The sequence below is a fragment of the Erithacus rubecula genome (assembly GCF_903797595.1).
Source record: "Erithacus rubecula genome assembly, chromosome: 3".
Classification (NCBI taxonomy): domain Eukaryota; kingdom Metazoa; phylum Chordata; class Aves; order Passeriformes; family Muscicapidae; genus Erithacus; species Erithacus rubecula.
In genome coordinates, this window is record NC_136689.1 from 126,057,808 (window position 1) to 126,082,345 (window position 24,538).

Below are 24,538 nucleotides of genomic sequence, written 5' to 3' on the forward strand. Positions count from 1 at the left end.
TTTCAGCCCATGAAAACCGACTGCCAACACTGTGCAGAAATCCTGAAGGTCATCCTGGACCTTTGCTGTCTAGAGACAAAATGCCTCAAGTCAGAATGTGTTTACCATACTAATGCTAAAACGCTTCCATTAAAATGACAAGCATGATGTTTCATCAAAATTCTTACGGGATTTGTATCTGCTGCAGCTCTCCTTCAGATGGAAGCTGGATGTAAAACAAGCATATGTTTCTTGTTAAAGTGCTGAAAAAAATCCATTGTTTTGGGGTTGACCAACTCAAAATTTAAAGAAATCAGTCTGACATAGCAAATATGATCTTCAGCAATCAAAATGTATTCTTGTATTTTATTATGTACTCAATAAAGAGAACTTCAAGTGAAGCACAGGTTTGCTCAAAAGTGATGAAGAATAATTTAAGCTAAAATTATCATCAAACTGCAGGACTAGCAATGTCAGCTGAGACCCTTTTGCACACAATTCTGACACAGTGAACTAAAACTACAAAACTATCTCAGTAATTTATGGAATCTCTATAAAATTTATATCCAAAAAACTACATTAACCAAATGCAAGATTTACTGTTACATTATACATGATGACATGACCTTAAATTGCAGCTTCAAGTTTTATCCCGTAGGCACTCTTCTCATTCAGAAATTCTTTTCAATCCTCTTCAGTGCATGACTCACCCTTGCTTTCTGAAAGTACCAGGTACAGGCCAAATACATCTTTTCTATTGTAAGTATTTTTGCACTTCCCACCAGAGGGATAAGGACTGTGAGAACCCCTGTGAAATTTGCTCCTGCCACCACCACCTATATTAACCATTGTGTGTATGGATAAATACCAAAATGTGCATCTAATATTTTCAGAACCAATGAACTCAATCTAGACACAGATGTGATTACTCTGCACTTCTGCAGATGTAGCTCCAAGCACAGAGGTATTAAGCACTTAGCAAAATTCTTATGGAGCTTCTGTAAACCAAGTGTCTTACTTGGCATTACAGAAGAATTTTGTGACAGCAGAATAAAGAAATCCCAGTTCTCCAAAGCAGAATGTTCTTTCCATCATCATCAGACTTTTCACTTGTAGCTATTTGACCCCCTTTACTGTTACCAAGCTTTTCCTTAAAATGAGGCAACTCTGCAGATAGCAAGCTAATGGCTACACAAGCCAGAATGATTCAGAAGGCAGGATCCCACAGACAGACAGGTGGGATGGAATCATTACAGTGAAATTGCAGGTCTGAAACCCATTTTTGCAACTGCATTCCTTCCCATCCCAGATATTTTAAGCATAACTGCAAGCATTCAAAATTGGGAATCATGCTGACCCTTCAACCTGTCACCAGCAAGATTCAAATCTTACATACAAGAAAACGTCCATTTCTTCTGGCTAAGATTAATGCTTGTCAACTCAGTGTGCACAGAGAGGAACACCAGAGGGTGAAATATGAAATGTCTCCCAAGCCACTCATTCATTAGCCAGTAGCACACAAATCTCACATCACATATCCTAAAGGAGAATTTGGTCTCTAACACAAAGCTGCTTTAGTCCTGGTTCCCAGGAAACAGATACCTCTCTTACACCAGCCTCCTTCCTCCCTACTCCTCACCATTTTTAGATACTCCTATACATTTTAAATACACACCCAATACACATTTCTGCCAAAAAATGGCAATCAACATTTTCCTTAGTAATAGCCTTTCAAGATACAACTAGACACTAGCAATTTTTTCAAAATACTTTGACAGAAGACTACTAGACATCATGGAAATTTAAAGTAAAAAATTATTAATCCAAGTTGAACAGGCAAGCTCTTAACACAGCTTCATTTTTCCTCTTCCTCTTGAGCTGCCCAAAAGACTACTTGGAAAGACTCTTTAACTCACTTCTACTACTCACCTCTGACTCTAAGATATTACATTTGAGAGTAAAGAGGTCAGGGATTTCAGATGCTTTAGGCCAACTGGGGTATGGCTGCTTTGCCATACTCAAAGGTCAGCCTATTTTTAAGCACCTTATGCCAACAAAGCCCTTTTGTCCAAACCAAGTAATTTTTGAGAGACTTTTTTTCTTAATCCAAACCTATGGTAAAATTAGCAGGCAATCTTTCCACAGAATTCTAGCTTTTGTAGAAATTTGACCAGGTATGCTTTTAAAGTACTACTTTCACTATGTAATTACATCTTCTAATATAATTCTAAGAGACAATTCTAAGAGATAATGAAATAGTCCTAATTTCAGAAATTTTAGAAAATTATAACAATTCCATAAAGAGAAGTGTGAAACTTCATGCTCTGTCTCTTGGAGAAAAATCATAAAATTCCCAAAAATGCATCAAATTATGTATGATTCAATCATTAGATTTTTCTATAGGAGGAAAACCGCAAATTCTTAATATAATCTCCACACAGACTTTAAAGGAATATTGGTAATGCAAATATTTTTGCAGGATTTTGTCTTGCCATATCAGCCTGTCAAGTTTTGAGGAATCACTGTATCCATCCTACAGATGTAGGGGACTTAAGCAAGCAGGTGAAGGTTAGTAACAAAGTGATGAGGAAAGCTAAAAGCTTCTAATCCAGTATTTTATTTATTTGGTTATACCAATCCAAAACTGCAGATGTGGTTTCCTCCTTTTTCTTTTGGTAAACCAAGTGTTGCATTTGGCAGATGAGCATGCACAACAAAATGAAAAAAGCAAACCTTGAGGCCATCGTGCAAGATTCTGTACTTCATCCAGAAGGTTGTACAACAGGCTCTGAATTTCATGCCTTATACCAGTATCTGTTCCTAATTCACACTACCATTAAACCATGGAAGGCTAAACTCCAGGTTTTCAGCCAGCAAGAGCCAGTATTTTCTGGATACCAATCACTAAAAACCAGAGCATGCTTCAGGTGGTGAAAAATAACCATGAGAAGTTAACTATGTTAGGTGCTATGTTGTTTAAAGAACAGAATACCACTTTTTTTTTTTTACTCTTTAAAATAATAAAAAGTCTCAAAGAGCTGAAGTGAGAGTCATTACAGTTTACATGAAAACAGTTTTTAAGGCTTAACAATGTACATGGTAAAAAAAGCTAGTGAAACATTTCCTATCTTATGATTAAGGAATAATTTATATTTTCAATTTTTACAGTATGTATCTGCTTGGGCACACAGACTATTACATTCTGCTGTCTCATAATACCATTGTAACATCAAACACTGGTTCAGTATTGCTGTCTGCAGTGACAAGTGATGACTGAATACCAAATCCTTTTTAATTTACAGAGCAACTAGCACCAACAGCCTTGAATATTTCTTACCCAATTCTACAACTGCAGAAAACAGCTGTATGATGAAAAGAATCAAAAGCTGGAATGAAGACTGCATACCACTAAGCTAATGTGTAATGTATATGCTCACAGGAAAGATCTGAACATTAGCTTGTTAACATTTAGAAAGAACTCTTCCAAGATTTTTATAGTTTGACATGTTTATTTTAGTTGGATGATCAGACTCAATGAACAAGCTGAAACAGTATTCCTCAGCCTCACAATTGCCTCCCTATGGACTTCTACAACCAAATGCTTAAAAATATCAGAAATATCTGGATATTTGCATGAAGTAGTTCAATAGTTACTTCTTGTTCCATGCTTCCCTTTCATGCCTTTCACGGATTACTTCTTTTAGGTATGGTTCAAGATAATGGTGATCCTGAAAAAGAAGAAAATAAACTTACAGCAAGGTCCAGAAACATCTCAAGTCATTCCTACAGACTATTTGCTTCTCATTCCTCCCAGGTTTGGGAGGACTAAACTAAACACCAACATATCAAGAAAAAAAACAATCAGAAAAATAAATCCAGCCTTACTTACCCTGGAAAGGTAAACTCTATCTGCCAAGTCTGCAATGACAAGTTCTCTACTGCAGAAATCACTAATTCCTAATGTCTCATCAACATTAACAGGCAAAGTGATGCTTCCAGCTAAGCCTTTAGAAACAGTGGGGGTTTTGGCAGATATCCAAATGCACCAGATCTGCTTTAATTAGTTCAAAGTCCAACAGTAATACTCCAGATAATCTCATTTTGAACTTAACTTCTAACCATCACTGTAAGCTTGTATTTGATAGAACACCCAACCATATTTAACACTTACAACCAAACTGCTGCTTGAGGAAATATGTAACCAATTATTTAATGCAAAAATTACCTAAACATGACCTATGAGACCACAAGAAACAGCCTCTGCTTATTCAGAGATGCATTAATATCTTCATACTCTCCTACAGTAAAAAGTTTAACAATAAAATTCCTCTCTGCCAGGGAATCAGGAGAAAGCTAACGTGGACAATGATGCAAAGTCAGTGAATCAATTCACCACTAAAAAAATACAATTTAGTTACATCTGATTAGGAAAGCGCAGCTGTTTTTCTTTTAATTACAAGATGACACTTATTTTAATGCATGACTTCCCTTCAAATTCTTTTTCCTTGGCATCTTCATGAAAAAAACCTTAGGCTCAAGATTTTCTCCAAGATTAATAAATTTATCAGAAAAGACCTTCAAGAATTCCAAAGCTATTTATGCTGTATTTCTTTCTCTGACAGCTTACAAGAAATATTATGTCTGAACACAAACAACATGCTGTGATTCTGAGCAGCAGCTTAAGCTTTTGTCATCTTGAGAAAAATTTTACAATTCTTACTGAAAAACATATTTTTAAATTGCAATCAGAAGTGTTTTCCAGAGGTATTTCATGAGATACTCATTTACTCACTATAAAGAACATGTAAACATGTGTCTCCTCAGAGAATGAAAACCCCAACCACCAGTCCTAGCAGTGCCATTTGAATCCTGCACCTTGGAAACATTCCATGCACGTACCTCTTCATACTTCACCCACTGGTCCTTTGGAAGGATCTGATGTTTCAAGCTTAAGTCCAGTGCTCGCTTTATGCGAAATACTCTTTCATTGTACACATGTTCTGGAAGTCTCTTCAACGCTTCTTTTACATCATCATCTTCATGCAATGTATCATCTCGCATTAACCCTGTACCGAGAAGAATTTACAGCATCACTGAAGAAATGTTCCTCTGTAAGATCTAGGACTGACATGTGTACCATGGGCAAAACACTTCCAGCACAAAATTATGAAGAAAAGCCAAACCAATCCAGGAGAGCCACTAATTGCTCACAGAGAACATGCAATCCTAAATGCATGCTGACTTTCACAGACTCTATTTACCTTTTTAATTTCTTTTCTTAAAGAAGAATAAGGAAATGGGTATTTAATTCAATGTTTCATGAGAATATACGCATGCAGAACAAAAACTTCTCTGGATCTAAGGGGCGAACTTATGTGCATCTATTTTACATCTCTGTTTAAGATGATTGTCCAGGTAAAGGGTTTTTGAGAGCTCTGAATCCATTAGAGTCAGTCAGCCACAGATGAGACTCCTGAAGTACTGAAGAATTTTTCTCTAAAGTGCCCTGTTCATAATGACCAGATCTCTGCTGACTATATGAAGCTACAGAAACCTGAAGCACTATATTGGTGCATGAGTTCCAAACCAGAAGTTAAATCGGGGAGAAACACCCAGTCTCCTCAGAACTAAGAGCACTCCCACACCTTCTGTGAAACAAAGGATTCTTGAAAAGTCAACCAACCTTTCTGTGAGGTTCAATGCGAACAAAATGGGACAAAATATTACTTCTGGAGCCAATTTCAAGATGATTACTACAACACACCTACTGACTTGTGGTTAAAGAATTTCATCTCAGGTGACTGATTTGGCAGTAGCATCTCAATAAAACAAAAATTTCTTTTGAGTCTCATATTCTTAAATTCAGTTTTGCAATTTCTTTCAAAGGCATGGGGAGCACTGCTGCTAGTTTAATCACTTTATTAAATTTGGTGCTTCTCTAATTTTTTACTTGCATTTTCAGAGAAGCAGAAGAAATAATAATTTCAGTAGACAGGCATTATCAAAGAGGAATTAATCACTGCATCTCTGGAGGAAGGAGATACACTTACTCTGTTACAGTTTTCTTGTAATTTTTTTCTAACTTCCCCAGGGCAGGTAAGTTAACTTCCTTTAAGAGATTTGATTGTATTGTGGGGAGAAATAAATTGCAGCATCTGAATATTCAGATTCTTGTAATCCAATAACTGCTCTGCCATCTAAATGGCTGAAACAAACTTGGTAACAACTCTGAATAAACTGCAGAAAACACCATTAAGGCCCCTCTTCTCCTTAGGGAAGCCCTGTTTTGGCACCTATTCCTCCACTGTGCAGGCCAGAGTGATGCCAGCTGAAGTTACAGTGACACAAAGGGCAGAATAACCACAATCTTTTCTGCACTTTGGATACTCTGCATGAGTATTACAGATAGGCTGACTACTATCAGTGGGAACCTCTCCAGCTTCAAGGGCAGTCTGAGTTAGAAGACACTGGCCAATGAAAGTGACTCAGTGGGGAAATGTAAATAATTGAGTTTTCAGGACTGCTTTGTAAAAGTTTTTTCAACTGCCTCAGCTTGGCCATAGCTGCTGTAAGTTAATTGACTGGAACATGAGCAAACACAGAAATAACAGAAATAGCAGAAGCTATTGCCAACCCTTTTCACCACAGAAGTGGTAGCCAATTTTGATCAAAAATACTTATGCCAGCTATGAAACATAACTAGTTTGAGAAGTGTTACATTTTCAGTTCTTAAAACTCAATGAAACCACTTACCAAGTTTGTTGAACCCAGCTGCATTGTAATACCACTTGCGGATCCTGTCTAACAGGCGACCACCTCCTGAAACTGAAGGTGACCAGCATCAGTTGCACAGCAAGGTAAAATTCAACATTCATACATTACTGGCAGTAGACAAATATTTGCTGGCCTCCAACACATGCAGTAATGTAACACTGCATCAAGTCTGAATTTGACCAAATATGACTCGGCCTCTACTTCTCAGTATCCCATAGCTGACACTGAGCAGGTAGAAGGAATGCTCATTACATACAAAAGTTCAACTCATTTCACTAAATTTTAATATTGGGCTACTATAAGACTTGGAAAAATGCTACCAATTCCTCATCAAAGACAGCAACAAAACTCTTAAGTTCCGTAACACTTACATGAGCCAAACCCATAGTGTGTGCATAAAGCAAAATCACCAGACTTTTCCAATAATATATCTAAGCTCCTTGGCTTTTACTACATGACTTCAAGCCCAGCATTATTATTATGCTGTTAACCTTCTGCTCTCCTCTCCAGATTCTTGAATGCTATTCCTTTTTCGAGGAGCTGCCTAAGTCAACCATGAAACCCACACTAAAACCTCAAAAAAAAACCAACCAAGCAAATCCATCAGACAAAACCCCAAACCTCCACACCACATACAGCATGTCCACCTTCCTTTAAATGTGGTTTGGGATGGAAGAGATGCTTTTAGACGTAATCAAGTACTTCAATAAGGGGTCAAAAGGTCACGAACGTCACAACACGGACAACGCAGTGTGGGCGAGCTGTTTCATGCGACTTATAACTAAACCATCTGTCTTACCATGTCACCCCCAAAACACCACTAAGGAGGTCATTAGTGCAAAATCTCAGCAGGTTACTAATTTACTCCTTCGTCCTTTGGGGCCAGACAAGGAATAACCTTAGACCAACTGAGCGCAGGACAGCAATCCCCGAGGCGCCTCAGGAGCAGCCCAAGGCTTCCTCCAGTGTCCCCGAGCACTCTCCCCGCCCAGACAGCTCAGCTATCGCAGCCAGGCTCCCTTCGCTGCCACGGGAGGGCCGGCGAGGAGCCTCGCCCGGCGACTGCTGAACCGGCACTCGCTGTCCCCGTCAAGGGCACACGGTACACACCGGCTCCCCGGCTCCCCCTCTCCCCGTCACGGCCCGCCTCGCTGCCCAGCGCAGGGGGCGAGCCCAGCGCCGCAGGCGGGTGGGAGACAAGGACGGGACAGAGTCAAACCCGGACCCGCCGCCCCTCAGCGCCCCCGCCGCCTCACCAGTCGCCTTGGCCGCCATCTTGACCTCGGCGCGGCGCGCGGGCTCCTGGGTAGCGTGCGGGACGGGGCGGGGCGTACCCGCCGCTGCCGCGCCGCGCATGCGCACTGCGGGGGGCGGGTATGGCTGGCCGCTGGAAACATTAATAAAATAAAAATCAGTTTTATAAAGCGCGATAAGCAAACACCAAACACTCACGGCAAAAGGCACAAACCTGTCTGTGCTCAGGTACCGCAGCCCCAGCCGAGCGGCTCTGCGTTCGGAGGCACAGATCGCTGCATCTGCCCAGCCATCCCTTCAGGAAGCGACCACTGCGCTTTGAAAGAAATAAAACGCGGAGGTCGGGGCAGCCCAGAGACACGAAGTAGGCAACGCAGATTTTTTTTTTTTTTTTTTTTTTTTTTTTTAATCGTAAAGCGACGAGCTTTTTGTCATCATCCTCAAAAAGTTGTTCGGTGCTTTCTCCCTTTCGATTTTAGCACTCCCATTAAATAAATGTTTTGCTTTCACTCTTCATCGCGGTTCGGGGAAACTATTTCGGCAGAAGCTTGTGCACTTAACATTTCAAAGAAATTGGCTGAGCTCTCGCAGCAGTAATTTCTACATTTAAAAATATTAAAGGAATTTAAAGCTCAAAGTTTGAGACATTCAAAAGATACACTTTTTTTATACTCTGTAATACAGTTTCTGCTACAATGGCTTGTCATATGGTAATACATAGTAATAAGGATAGTGGAGCAAATCTGCAAAAGTTAACTCTCAAAAAATATAGTAACACTTTTACTATAAACATTTTTTTTACAAGACTGTTTGAAGATTACAGTTTGTTATTAGCTTTTAATACCGTCAGAAATCCAAGTAAGCATAATGGACTTGGATACTTTTATTTAACAGGAGGAAATGGGAGAAAGTGCTTAGCCATCACATTTCAGCCACCATGAAATTTGTTATGCATTTCCACCAAGAAAAGTCTATTTAATAGAGTATATTTCAAGCAATTGTTCCAGGCCAATGGAACAAGAAACATGAGAAAAAAGACAAAAGATATAATCTCAGATATATATTGCAGACAATGAATTTGGTTTTTCAGTATGTTTCAAGCATTCATTTTTCAACATCTTGATTTGGATAAATAAGAATTTATCCAAAGTAATAATCCAGAGATCACTACTATTCTCATTCTTTAAATATTTTTAACCCTACTTTATTTCTCACCTATTAATATAATTTAAACTTTTGAATTTTATTTTGCTGTGTGCATAAAATTGCTATTTTTAGGTTCAACGATGAGGTTTTAGAACATTGAGGATTTTTCATTAAATAAGCTTAAATCCAAATTAAAACATCTGGTTTCAGATTTCTTGAACTGCTTTTAATGAAGTAAGGGAAACTTCTAAACTCTATCAGACACTTTGCATGTGGATTTAGGCAGCTTTTTAGTTTTTCCCAATACACTGTGAAGCATTTGATAATTCCATATTAATGTGCTTCGGTTTATGATAAGATTAAATATTTTCAGTATTCCCATGATGTCCAATATCAGCATTTACTTCAGTTTTTACAGCTGACCAACTCTATCACTTTAATACATATTACAGCTTCTTTTCATATGGTTACTTGTATATTAAAGCCATACAAATCTCATTAGTATTGGGGGGAAAGAACTGAAAATGAGAAAGACAAAAGTAACTAAAAGTTCTAGATTTCAGGAACAATAACAGCTTTATTTTCTTTTCACAATTTGCCTAAATTAAGTTTGCTGAATTTTGGGGGTTTTTTAACATTTCTAACCAGCTTTTAGGGTACTAATTTCAGCAGCTAGCTGCACAAGAAAACACCTTTGTAACCTATTGAAAGAATGCCTTTCTATATGAGGAGCTTCACATATTAATGGTGTGATTCTTTCTACCATACAAAGAAAATAATAACATTAGCTCAAGCAGGTAAACACAATACTACTTTATTACCACAGTATCTTGCTATTCTAACTTTTGGGGAAGAGGGTGAAAGGAAAAGACAACAGAGGGCAAGACAGGGAATAAGACACTAGCCAGTTTTCCAATCTCCCAAAATTCTGCCACTATCAAAAGAAAAACTGAAGAATTTGAATTTACCTTTCTGTTAATGTGCTGCATAATCCACTCTGAATTAAGTTAGTGATTAATTACAAGGCTTGCATTAGTAGCAATTGACATACTGGCTCCATCCTTCTGAAATACATTTTAAAGTTACTATAATTATTACTGTGAGCCTTTAAGTACTACACACTTCATAAACAATGACTTCTTAAACCAGTAAATAAAAAGTTAAGACACCTTAAAGGGAAGTAGCTTTATAAAGTATGTTTATTTTGCAACTTAATTCTATAATTTTTTTACATGTGCTACTAATTAAAGTGTTTTTAAGAAATTTTCAAAGTCCTGCATAGAGGCTTTGGCAATCTCTGTACAAAACACCTCATCAGGCAAGGATACCAGCTGATCCAGAGAGATGTAGCTGGGCTGTGCTGGGTCATACTGGGCTCTTCCCAAGAATGCAAGAAACATATGCCTCTCTCTGATTCGTAATAGCTTTGAGTTGAAAACCTAAGAAAGAAAAAAGGGAACAATTTTTTTAGGTTGTCTAAATTTCAGACATTAAGGCATCGAAAATAAGAGCCTTTTTTAGACAAACTGAAGATTTAGGAAGCAAATAAATCATATGCTTATTTTCCTTTCATTTATGTCAAACACCTGGTAGGTTACATTTATAAATAAACTATCTAAACTCTAAAAAAATGCTTCAATACAATGCACACAACAGAAAACAGGGAGTGATCAAAAAACCTAATGCACTTGAGAGTTGTTTCTATATAACAATTATATTACTTTTGTGCAATCACAGCCAAGAAAGTGGAAGTATTCAGCAACAAGGAGCACTTTCCCTGTAGCATCAGACAGATTCAAATGACCTCTGTTGCAAGGAAGAAATGGTGACCACATGGCATAATGCAACCAACAAGCTGGCACAGTGGCAAGGGCAGAGGTGAGCAGATGTGACTCCTGTCACCATTCAATGGCCACAAGGCACATGTGGTGGTTCAAAACCACCATTTATCCTCTGCACAGCAATGCATACCTTTGAAGATACCTGCCACAAAAAAAAAAAAAAAAAAATCTAGACAGTCAAAGATGAGGACAGTGGTAGGGGAAACACAAAAGAAATCATCAGAACATTTAAAAAGAGAGGTTAGTGGGGGAGATGCACAGTTAAGTCATAAAAGCAAAGTTCTAAGTTCATTCCTGAGCAGTACAACTGAATAGAGAGAGATGCTATAGAGGAGATAATGAAGATGTTAATACTACAGGAAGCAGAGATTTTCCTAAAAAAGAGACTCCAGTGATGGAAGAAGAATTCCATGAGGATGCAAACTAATTTGAACAAGGAGGGAAAAACAAAACTACTGTTCCTCTCTGCCTTCCTTGAATTTTAAGAGAAAGTACACAAGAGAAAAACAAACAAATAAACAAACATTTAAACACCATTTATGGAGACAGTTGACAGAAAGATTGGTTATTAAAGCAGCTGTAACATCAGAGAGAATTTGACCAAAAAAACAAATCCTGTATACTTCCTATTTTCAACATTACTGTTATTCAGGATAGAAGTGAGTACAGATGGAGATAAATATGCATTTATGTCTGCAGAAGTTAAAGGCCCAACCATATATAGACTGATGTGTACTACCTGTATCCTGGAACTCACAGTTTTGGAGGGTGAAAGGGAAGAACAGGAAAGAGAGGGAGAGACTGTGCCAAGAACAAGGAATAGAGGAAACTCTCCACTTACCCTACTAAACAAAGGGAAGAAAAATAATGAGGTAAACCACCATAAAACCAACAGTAAGAGTACTGAGAAGAAGTGAGCAAAACTTGTGGTTGCTTACAGACCAAGGAAGGCAAAGTGACACAGATGAGCATTAGAGCAAGCATCCTTGTTAAGGTATACTAAATAGCAGAAAATCAAAATCCTGAGATGTGGTTTTATTCCCCCATGCAATATCAGCTTTCTAGCCACTTAGATTCTCTACTAGACTTGCTTTAGAAAGAAAATTACTGCCATTCAGAAGCTGTAATTTGTGCTTTCATTTTTACCTTGTAAAAAGATACTGCAACTGCATGTAAGCATTGAATGAAGTGACTAACACTTTCAGCTTTTAATTTGTGAGGAAATAGCAGTAATGAGAAGGTAGAACAAAACCCCAGAATAGTAATCAGGAAACCAATCTATTTTCAATCCCGTGGTATTTTAGCAATTGCTGCAACAATAAGAAGACCAATGAGAACCTGATTGCCTAATGAACAGAACTTCTCTAACCTTTACACTATTTTCAGATCCTAAAATTTCTAAAGCTTATTTGTTAAGTAGACAAACCTGAGAAAAATGTTTATATTTATATATATAATATTATCTAATTAACAGATTTTCTGCATAATCTTTCTCTTGTGTCTCTTAGGTAAGATTTCAGGACAAGTAAATCTCTAAATAGGCAGTAATCTCTTGCATGAATACAGGAGAGATGAGCATAACTATCTCTGCTGAAAACCTTAAAATTCACAAAACTGTGGGTAGTGATGTCACATTTGCTAAGGGAAAAAAAGGTGTAGTTCCACACTGAAATTCCAATAGTTTCTGATTGCTAATAAAAGTTATCCCAATTAAACACCACAGGCTAGCTGAAGAATTCACTTATGTTCTGCATAAAGCAAGGCTCCACCTTCAGCACATTAGTGAAGTGGCTGTGACAAGAGTATCTACAATTTATTCCCAGATTAACAGCTCACCTGAGGAAAGCGAGTAAGCATGTGGTGGGGAATGCCCATTATGTTGTGTAAGTAGTCAAATGTCTGTTTGAGTCTCTTTTTACTTGCAGTTAAAATCTTGGGAGTTTTATACACTATTTGTTGAATTTCATTACGTTGAAAACCAAGTTCAATTTGACAAACCTGAAAAAGAGCAGTTTTATTTTCACAAGTCAGACACAGCAAACTTTAATGTGCCACTGAAATAAACTAATGCAAAATTCTTCTATCCTTTTGCACACATCAACAAGAATGCAAACCACAAAAATATCTGCCACTTCAGTTCTTCTCAAGTCAGACAATGCAAATTATTTATCATTCTAGATTAAAGTGTAATTTGGTTATAGAATATCCCCAAAATAAAGATGACTTCTGTGAATGTTATGCATCTTTCAGCTTGTCTGAGATATGAACAAAAAAAAACATGTCTCCATATGCATGGCAGTTACAGGCATAAAAATTCTCCCCTAGGAGTCCTTTATCATTATCAATACCAAGCTGTCAAGACTTTCTTACTGTGGAGCTGTTGAACTCTGTAAAACACAGAACAGCAAACACCTAATTTCGCTAATGTGTTACCTCTTTTGCTAATGTATACAAGTGACATTTTTATAATAGGGAGTATACTTTCTTAGTCTTCAACTTAAGACTGCTGAACCTAAAAAAAGAGATGTGTAGAATATGTGGTGTATTCAATTTATTCTACAATTCAATAAAATCTAAAGTAAGATGTCTTTTTCAGAGACTGCCTTGACTTCAATTATAATTTCCCAAAAGGAAAACACAACACATTTTTTCAATAAAATCATGAGCACTCCTCCCAAAGTGCAGAATGGCAAGCAATTCATTGAGTTGTTGAGAAAGAATTCAGCATACAAGAGTGTCTGTTAACTCAGTCATTTCTTCTATCCTCCAGTGACACTTACAAGCAGCTTGTTTTCAGTCATGAAGTGGGTGTGCTTGCCAGTTAACATAACCAGACTTTCATATCAAACTAAGGTACTTCAATTGGCAAGAAGGTGGTGTTTTTGTTTGCCCAGTTAGATGTGCCAAGACTGCAACTCCTTTCCAGAGGTGCTTGTCAAATATAAAGGGAAGGGCTTAGAATCTGGGTTTTGAATTTACTTTAGGATTTCCAATTCCTTACAGGGAACTGTTTCTGGAGGCAATCTATAATCAGATCTTTCAACTCCTCATTTTAACTTTCCTGCTTTATAAATATTTGTGCACCACACAAAATACCAATCAGCTAAGACAGCATTCAAGTATGAAGTTTTTGCACATCTTCCATGAACCTGAGTTGGCAGGAGTAATTTCCTGCATCAAGATACACTACTGGAGTTAAAACCCCATGTTAAATCACTGCAGATATAAAGCTGTAGAGGTATTGTGGCACAAATCTTGAGCTTTTCTCTTCTACTCTGTGACATGGAACAGCTCCCTCAACATGACTGGTGAGCTAAAATCTAAGTTGCTTTGACTGCACTCAGTCTGGAGCAAACATATTTAATATTCAATAACTCTCTAGGCCACACATGCTAATATCCTTACTATGTAAGCCTCAGCAATACTCCACAAAGTATGTACTATTCTCACAATAGGCAGTGTTAAAGCAAGGTTTTAGCCTGAAAGTGAATCTCTAATTGTGCTTGATGAAACCCTCAGAGGATGGACTAAGCTATCCTTCAGCACATTTAGTCCACAACTGGTATCTTATGACAGCCACTATCAGCTACTGTACTTGTTTCTAAATAACAGTCTATTTACAATGAGGGATACAACCTGATCGCTTCTGAACTGCTGGTACATGATTTCACTTTCCAAGTACTGTCCTCCCACCACCAGTTTAGGACATAGAGATTCTGAATCCAACCTCCTGAAAAGCTTCAGCTTTTAAGAAGTAGTCGATTCCAACAGTGAGGTCCTAAAAATCCTTCCTGTCTTTCCCTCTCTCTCTCTCATTTTAAAAATAGAGGTGCTATGCTGTATTTCTTGGTAGATAAACAAGATATAGTCACATAGAACTGAAGATCTTAAAAGCACATTATAATTCATTGTAATAATGGCTCCCTAGCCTGTGGAAACAATGTGTGTTAAAAAGAAAGCACTATTAATTAGAACAATCTGCTACTTTCCACTCTCCTCCCTTACCACACACATATTTCAGATTGCAAGATTTCTAGAGTTTAATAGTTTTTAGAGCAGCGAGTCTGAAAATTATACATTTTGATTCATAGTTATTTGTTATAGGATAATGGAATTTCACAAATTGTTACACTACATCATGCTGTTTGGCCTCGATGGCTTTGCAGCACAGTAATTAAACCAATACACAGTTACATTTTCAAAAGGGAAAGGAATCCCCAGGGGTGTGAAGTTATTTACCCAACAGTTGTTAATAACGACCATCTGGTATCACACAATAGGTGTCAAATGCACATTTTGGCAGGCTAGTTACCTAACTGGAGAAAAATAATCAACTGCACATTTCTTGCTCCTAAATACTTATGGCCTATCCAAGTTAGCAAAAAAACCATAATAATTAAGCGAGGTGGGGGGGGGGAAGACTGAGTATTTTTCTACTAATTAAAAAAAATGGGCAACCATTTATATAATCATAAAGCAGCTTCTGGCAGGAAGACACTACATCAGAGCAGAAGACAGAAAAATAATAATTCTCCATGTATTGGGTAAGCTTGAATGCTATAGAATAAAATACATTGTTTAACAGTTATTTTATATACTAAAATGATTACTACTAAAATTTTACCACTAAAATTATTTCATTAAATTATTTATGTACACAATCCTCTACAGGAATTTTATCTTCTGACAACTCTTAAACTATATGGATATACAATATACTTTTATTATCTATTCATAAGCTTACCTGAAGATTTTCTTTTACAGGCTCTAATTTGCCAGTCAGTAGCCTTGGAAGACGAATCACCAGATCCTTTGTCTACAATCAGAACAGACACATAAATTGAAGAGTTTTACTGAAGGCTTCTTTGCAAATTTGTCTGTGAAAGAAAGATCTTATATAAAACTTTTTTTTTTTCACTTTGTATTTCATTTTATCTCTACAACAAAAGTGAATTTGCATGAAGCAGCAGTATATTAAGATGCACAACATTACTCAAATATGTTCTTTTGGAAAACAAAAAATAATACAATTGTAAAGCAGACTGGAAGAGGGAGTAAAAGCATACATCAAAAGGTGAAAGTATGCTTAAGTGCCCAATTTCTCTCAGCCCTTAAACTGTTTCTTCCCATCTTTTAGAAAAAAAATAAACAACACATTACCCAATGGAGGCTATAAAAGGATTTTTCAGTGGAAGTGGAGCTGACTTCAGAATCTGGTTAGACCACAGTGTAACAGCACTACAAGAAATTTTTCCACATTCCTTGAAGTGTCTGATGACTTGTAATCCACCCTGGATTACAAGGTAGTGACTAGTACAAGGTAGTGACTAAACCCTTTCCTAAAGGGACCTCTCACCTCAAACATGGAAAGGCCAGCAACAGGGCACTGTAGCAGCTATGATTATTCAGCTAATAGAAGATTCCACTTGGAATTTGGCATTTATTGCAATCCCCACCTACTGCAGGACACAACTAACTGTCCTCTCACGCCAGGCAAGCCCAGCTACCCCCTGCCCTGAAGGTCCCAAAGCCTGGTCCTGAATGCCTGCTATGCACTCATGGGAAAACCCAGAGGTCACTCTTGCTGAGCTGAGCATATGATTTGGCATTTATCTTTATACAATATTCACAGATTAGACTATTTTTTAAATGATGATTTAAGTATCTTAAAGAGATGAAGAGCACCAAATAATTTTCTAGAAGTTAAACCAGCTGCTTGCTGTTTCAGTAATTAATTCAGTCCTCTGGCCCACCTGAAGTAATAAACTGGACATACACATGCTTATTTGATAGTAACCTGTAGCAGCAGCTCATCTTCAGAAACTGTTCCTCAGGTCCTTTTAATATTAGGTGTCCATATCAATTCCATAGAGAATTAAAACCGTGTTACCCTCCTGTAACCCTTTAGTGACATGACTGATAACACAAAGCTTCTTGATAGCCTCCAAACACTTGGAGTTTTCATATTGCAAGACCTTATATGTGTCACAAACAAAATACCTGAAGACTTCAGTCTTTACCTTTTTTACACTGAGACCAAGTTCATTTTTGAAGAAACCCAGTCTGTTGTCCAGTCTTTCCACTGAAAACAACAGCAAATATGGAGCTCTTGAGACGATCTGAGCAATTTCTGACTGACCAAATTTTTTTGATTTTAGGTAAGCCACTCTAGAAAGAGAACAAAAACAAAATAAAATCCAGTGATGAAAATTTTATTGCCTGCATTTATTCAGTGATTACTTAAATTCCTCAGTGATATCTTATAAATGGACAGATGTTCTAGCATTAACATGCAACCCTGCCAAAAATAATTAGGGTGAAATCTGCAGTTATCGTAAAAGCAAAATACCCTCCCTTCCAATTAATTAGAAGTAAAATAAACCTCAGAGCAGAATGTCAATACTGAAGACAGATTTTAATTCCTTCCAGCTGTACTTAAGCAGATAACTATGTTAACCTACACTTAACTACCAGTCTGTCTCCTAGATTGCAAACACATTAATAGATCATCATAGGGTATGGACAAGAAGATATATACAGCCTTTTGCTATTTTAATGAATTCCATTTCTACTGCTGAAAGAACAGAGTCCTGTACCTCATGCATTCCTGTTTTGCCAATAGCATTGGAATAGAAATTATCATACAATGATGCTGTGTGTTAAGATATTGTCAAAAAAGACACCTCTACATCAGCTGAAGTTACGTTGGCTGTAAATAGGTCCCTACTTTCAGTCACTGGTCTAACAAATAAGTAACATGTATCTGGTCGACAGAAAGCAAGAGGAGTTAACTAAAGTTTTGATATTTAACAGAGCCTGCTTGCTTGCTTTCTTTCCAAGTCAAAACTTTTTCCAAACTTTGTTGATTTCAGTGAAAGTGAAATCCTATTTCAAGTACCACTTGCAGTAGATGATTACCATAACTCCCAGAAAAAAAAAGCATGAAGAGGGCAAATACAGCACACAAAGTAAAGAGACACAACTGATTCATATACTACCATGTACTAAACAACTAAACTACAATTTGGAGAGGCTTCCTCTGGTTATAGATGAGAATAATTGCAATATGAGAAGTATTTGTAGTCAAATCAACTTAGAGTATACAAGAATTGGTTTATCTGGTAGTAATTAAGATACTAAATGGGTTGCAGAATATTCTGCAGAAGAAGATGTTCAGCAAAAAATGGGCTCTTTGTTAAAACACATTTTCTGGAGAGAAAAAAAAAAAATTACTTTCCAGTCGCTACAAATTCCCTCTTTCAAAAAATCCTCAGCAATTAAATTATCACGAGCCAAAAACTCCCAGGTAGAAGATATAAGAACAAACTTTAGAGCATCAATTCCTAACTGAGCAGACATCCCAACAAAGATACCCCAGGCTCCAGACAATGACAATGGAACTGGCACAGCTTCCAAGAATCCCAGAAACAGCTAAATGAGCAGATCAACAATCAAATCTTCTGGCTCTCCTGACTCCACTTGTTTTCTGTTAACAAGTCATTAAGATTCACACCTGAAGCATTTCTTCCTGGAAAGGAAAGAAACTTAAAAGGAGGAGGGATGGCAAGAATGAAGTAACCTGACTCTAGAAACTAGTATATTAAAAGAAACTATCCAACCTGGCCAAAGTTTGAGATACATCTGTGAGTACTGGCACCAAGGTTAGCCCTTGTTCTGCTACAGGGCTCAGCAGTTCTATGTAGCATGTTAACAGTTTTAAGTCATCATTAACACCAGCATAAAACAAAGCATCTGGTGCAGCTGCAGTACAGACACTGATTTGCAACTGTCAAAATTGTTAGGAATTATGGAATGTTTTGACTTTTACAGTGTTTATCTGAAGTCAAATGCCAAACCTATTGAAATTTGTGTTTTGTTTCCTGGCAACATGGAATCCATAGCAATAAAACATTCCAGAGTGATGTAACCAATACCACGTCCATCTGCACCGAACTGTTTATGCAAAGGTGATACTCAGCTTTCAGAAGACAGCTGAGACACACTCACTTCACAGCCTGTATAGTACACTTACTTTAAAGCCTGCAGGAAATCATTCACCAGTGTAAAACTTACAGAATAATCATACTGCAGAAAATTAAGAATAAATCAGATTGCTCTGTTTAGCCCCTATTTTACTAACCAGCCAGTGCCACAGCAGTGTCACTGAAAAGAAAGTCTGACTTCATGGAAGAGTTAGAATATTTATCACAAAAAACCCTCCAAACCTCTCTTCAGAAAAATATAAGCAATATGCTCTGATATCTAGACTCAAAACTTCTGCTGGAAAGTGACAGAGTATTTTTTTAGATATTGTTAATGAAAGGCCACTTATTGAACATGAGATCAGAAGAATAGGGGAAGGAAGTTAGGTCTATGTTAGACAAGAGTATACTTATGTGCCTATTTCTAAATATCTGTATTTTGAGATTTCTGTTTCAGACAGAAATCCTACTACATGCAAGAGCTGAGAAGACAGACTTTCTTCTCTGGAGTACTGGGAAGTTTTGAGTTAAATAAACATGCACATGTATACACATGAATTGTTCTGAAAAAAAACTATTGAACTAAGAATAATATTACAAAAAAAGTTCATTTTAAGGAATGAAGAACAGTTTAGGTCCATACAAATGTGAACAAACACACACAGATTAGTTCATTGTAGTGTTGAATTTCAGCTGGACAGCAGGACAAAAATGTCACCAAAACCTCCTGCTGCTATTAGATGTCAAGAAGAGATCTGGTCTGCTTCTTTGACTGCAGAATTCACAAGGTTTCAAATTGTGACTGAAGAGTTTAATATTGTTCTACAAATCTATGTAAAGCCTCAGGGATGTCATTTTGGAAAGAAAGCTGATACAAGTAAAGCAAGTGGCCCAAGATGGCAAACTGCTTCCTCTGTGGCAGAGAGACTGGGATGGGCAGTAAAATTTGTTAATAGACAGTTTTCAGGTGTATGAAGGCTGACTTATGATACCATCACATGTTAGTGTCAACAGATGGGGAGGCACAAGAACATAGAGCCAGAGACTGAAAGGAGGCAGCAGAGGTTCCCTCAGACAAGATTAAACCAACTGAGAAACCAGATCTCCAAGCCAAGGGGCTTAACACCCTACTACTAGTTGAAAGGCTTACCTGGTTTCTAAAGCTTCCAAATCTTCACCAAGGATGTATGGATTTTTGGTCAAGAATGGTCCTAGTTGATTGTCTTCGAGACCCACATCCTTAAGAAACAGAAGTATTTTTTTTACATTTTTTTCAAAGTCCAAGGTCAGTAAGAGCTGACCTGCCTTATGACGTTTCTCCACTTGGGATAAGTCAACTCCTAAAACAAAGAAAATTAGAAACTGTTTTAATTAAACACAGACCCTGCTATCTGTAAATGTTTCACAAATGTTGGAATGTATAGAACTACTTCATTTTTGTACTGATTTTGCATACTTTAATTACTCAACACAGCAAGGATACAACACCTTGTATATTGTGGAAATGCTCCAGATAAAATAAGCAGTCATTTTGAAACTTTTGCTGAGTTTATTTTTTGAAGGAAGATATTTGCAGTGAATCCTGCACATGCCACATTTAGAGACTTGCTCTTGTTGCATAGAAGTATGTGTGTATGAAATTTCCAAATCTGTTATAAAAGGGAAGAGGATAATTTTGTAGTGAACTGACTTTGTATACTGACTCATGCATGGCAATTTCTTACTATGTGGGGACAGATTCCCACTCTCAAATATTTATTTCTCCAACCTCCCCATAGTCTTCCTTGCACATTTGGGCAACAAGGAAGCTTGAACTCAGGTATCTCTCTAGTCCAAGTGTTTTTTTGATGAGAAGGAAGGTTCTTGTCAATCCCTTCCCTCTAGCCTCTCCAGTGTGCCTCACTCCTAAGATTATGCATAGCAGTCATTCTCTTTCCTTCCTTCCAAGGATGGAGAGCTACAAATTTTGCAGCAAATTAAAGTGTCCTTGACCAGCCCAAAGAAGAAAGACCAATTAATTTACACAGAGATCCCCACCTCCTGAAGCTGGGGGAGATGCCTCCTTCTAAAACCCACAGCACCAAGGGAGTAACACCAGCCAGCTTCGTTTCCCAGTGGTATGGCATTGCTAGTGACAGAGTCCCCTCTTTTTGTCCATTTACCCCAGATAACATTCTGCAGCTTTCTACCATTGGTCACTGTTTCCATTTTCAAGTTTACAAGGTAACCAGTAAGACCAAAGCACAAATCACAGGAACTCCAAAGTTCCTGCCATAGGCAGACCACACAAACAAAATCACACATACCTAGTTGAACAAGTTTCTCAAGGGTTTCTGAGTGATCAACATAATCTCGGAGCGTGGAAGACTGAAGGGGAACAAGTGGCTCTGCAATGATCTGTACAGCTTCTTCCTCAGAGATCACTTCCAAAGCAGATGAAGGTGGGATGTCATCCCAGTCTAAGAAAAAAATATAGAAGACTCAAATGCACTTTGTGAAAAACAAAGCTACCCCTACCAAATGATATACAGATCTCTTAAGAACCTCGTCAAAATGCAAGAACACTGTGTCATGTGATAAACAGCCAATCTATTATTTGAAAATACAAAAACATAGATCCTGTTCCTAGTTTTTGCCTCTGTTCCATTTCCTGGTCACTGCCCATCAACTTTTACTCATATGGCCAAATCTGAGAGTAGTACCCAGCAAGCCTGCCTTCAGCCTGTTGCCTAGACCACTGCAGACAACAGATCACATCACCCTCTGGAAAAGGATCATTCATGTCCTCACAAATGCATTCTTGCCTGATCACAGCCAGATAAAAGGCTACTGCAAAGATTATTTTTCATAACCTGGCAAGCCCACTGTTTTGTGGCTCTCCTGAACATGACACTGGAAATGCAACTGTTTTAACTTCCAATGTATTTCATAGCCAGTTCCAGCCAAGCTATTATGTCTTATCCATTACAGAAAGGCAGGGGAGTGCCACTATCTCTAATAGCAAAAGGAAGAATTTCCTACTCACTAAGGTTTCAAAGGGAACATAATTATTCTTATTTTTCCTTAAGTGTTCCAAAACAGAGAACTCCAAGTCTTTTAAAAATAAATTCTCTAAATAGGACTATTTTTCCACTGACAGGAGCTCAGAGTAGCAAGATTAAGATTACTGTTTGCAGGCTAGCTGCTAGCATCCATGTCAATCATCACTTTGATTACTGATCAGATGCCCTGACTATAAACTCTTCAGAAAGGGCTTTTCTGTGCTCTATACCTGTGTATAATGGTTTCCTAGAGACCAGGGTAACCCTTTCCCATGTCAAGAAACAAAGGCACACCAGAACTCAACTACGACAGATTCCAAAGCAATTAGGATGTGCCTAGTGCTCCAGGAAGAGTTGCACAGACCAGCTTGATAGCTGTTGAAGGTCTTGTCTTTTTCTCTCACCCTCAGAAACAAAAGCACAGTAAAATGCTTTCAGCAATATTTACATTGAACAGGAACTCTCTAGGAATCTATAGGAATATCAAGTGTCTTTTTTAACTTGTTGAGAACCAAACCAGTATACAATAAAGTCCATTCCAGATGCATGCATGTCTTTTATTGCCTGTTTAAGATCTTTATAATTCCTATTGGAAATCATACTTGAAGCTACCAAAACCCCCCAAAATTATCAATTATGTTTATTCCATTATGTGGACTATCACCTGGGCAAAATGCTATGTACACACACATTTCCAGTCAGCCTGCTGGCAGATAAAAATCTGTCCTGTGGATAAATTGCATCACAGCTGCAGCCACATAGCCACTGGCTAGCCCTTATTTTGGTGCAGCACTGTTTCAGAACCAGCTACACACACAGATCTCCATTGCAGCTCTGAGATACTTCAGATAATACACTCTGTACAATCCAGGTTGGCTGGGCTCAAAGCAGAATCTGAACATACAAGGCTGATTCAGAGCAAGTTTCCTCAGCATACTCAAAGTAATTAGAAAGGGTGGAAGCATTACAATCCTCGGTTAAATATAAAAGTAGGGAGGGGAAAAAAGCGAGTACATTTCCTCAGGGCAACAACACCAAGGCGCCGTTGTATTTATCTCCTGTCCCCAGGAGACATTTGGGCAAGCATTTCTCATCAGGGCAGTGCTTAAGGATGCTTCACACTACTGCCTCCTGTCGCTCATCCCTGATCCCTCAAACGCTTCAGGCGTGGAATTGCTCAGTCTCGCTCAAATAAAGAAAATAAGCCCCCCCTCCCCAAAATAAAAAGTTAATTAAAAAAAAATATATATATATATAAACCCTTTAGTTTGTACCACCACATCTGTGAGGGAAAGGCAAACGCTCAGCAGATGCAGGTAGGGTTATGAAAACTCCTTCAAATGGCAGCTCCGTTACACTTACATTCCTACCCAAAACATTATACCTTTATCTGACTTTAAGGATATTCTTTGCATACTGTATTGACCGTAAATATCTGAATTAACTACGGAACTAATAAGACGTGGAAGTCGGGGAATCCAGATACATATTTTAGGCAAACAAGGCAAAGAAAGGAGAACCCAGCTGGGGTTAAGCCGCAGCGTACTGAAAACATAATTTGAAGATTCAGGAGAAACGCTATCCCTTAAAGCCTCTTACCTTCGTCCAGTATTTTTGCATTCAGATCAGGTAGCGTTTCTACTTTTGCTCGTTCCTGTCGTACCGAAGGCAAGTTACTTTCGGGAGAAGATAAGGAGGCAGCCGCGGCGCTGCCGGGCGGGGAGCGGCCTCCCGCAGCCAGCCGCCTGCGGGCCTGCGGCGCGCACGGAACCAGCCCCCTGGCGGCGGGCGGCACAGCCGCGGCCCGGCCAACATCAGCACGGGCCGCGGTCAGCAGGCAGCGCCAGCGGGAGACGGGCCGGGCCCACAGCGCCATCACCCAGCTCAGCACGGCATCCTACGGGAGAAAAGGGTGCGCGGTGACACCGGCGCTGCCTGCTCGCCTGGAGCCGGGAGGTGAATGCCCTGGGCGTTACAGCAGTGCCTCGCCACAAAGCACCACCTAGCTGCCTTAAGGCTTTAAACGCGCGACAGACGGAGGAGATGAGGAAATCGGAACGGATCTGAAGGCCACGGCCCGCCCTGTACGACAGCCGTTCCCTTGGGAGCACGGGGAAAGCCCAGCCAGGACCTGAGCCCTCCCAGGGGGACGGGGCCCTCCGCGCAAAGCCGCAGGGCGGGGAGGTTGGACTGGGCCGCGCTCGCCACCCTCCCCTCGCAGGGCTCCCCACGCCGGCAGCCGCCGCCTGCAGCCTGCGGGAGAAGGGGCAGCGGCGCCTGGCCCGGGAGCAGCGAGACGCAGCGGGACCCACCGGCGCCTCACCTGCGCCGCACGGCGCGGCCCACGTGTGCGCCCCGCTCCGCGGCCCGGCCCGGGCCGGACCACTCGGGACCAAACGAGGGGGGAAGCAGGCAGCGGTGTTCTTCTCTCCGCGTGTTCGAAAGCGGCGCTGTGGCCCCGCCGACCCCCTTGCCGCGCTGCGTTGCTCCCTCCCTCGCCTGGTGGGCGCGGCGGGCCGAG

The 24,538-nt window shown here is 39.2% G+C and overlaps 2 protein-coding genes across 2 annotated transcripts; both read right to left on the reverse strand.

Moving 5' to 3' along the window:
* Positions 1-3,468: 3,468 nt before the first annotated feature.
* UQCRB (ubiquinol-cytochrome c reductase binding protein) lies at positions 3,469-8,096 on the reverse strand. Its single transcript, XM_079300976.1, has 4 exons — positions 8,010-8,096; positions 6,733-6,804; positions 4,879-5,045; positions 3,469-3,707 (listed from the first exon to the last, which is right to left on the reverse strand). Exons 1-4 carry the CDS (start codon positions 8,026-8,028, stop codon positions 3,630-3,632), a joined length of 336 nt encoding a protein of 111 aa, XP_079157102.1. The 5' UTR covers positions 8,029-8,096; the 3' UTR covers positions 3,469-3,629.
* Positions 8,097-10,334: 2,238 nt separating this feature from the next.
* MTERF3 (mitochondrial transcription termination factor 3) lies at positions 10,335-24,471 on the reverse strand. Its single transcript, XM_079300974.1, has 8 exons — positions 24,341-24,471; positions 23,617-23,914; positions 21,283-21,435; positions 20,127-20,316; positions 17,015-17,162; positions 15,739-15,810; positions 12,831-12,992; positions 10,335-10,592 (listed from the first exon to the last, which is right to left on the reverse strand). Exons 2-8 carry the CDS (start codon positions 23,891-23,893, stop codon positions 10,398-10,400), a joined length of 1,197 nt encoding a protein of 398 aa, XP_079157100.1. The 5' UTR covers positions 23,894-23,914; positions 24,341-24,471; the 3' UTR covers positions 10,335-10,397.
* Positions 24,472-24,538: the final 67 nt, after the last annotated feature.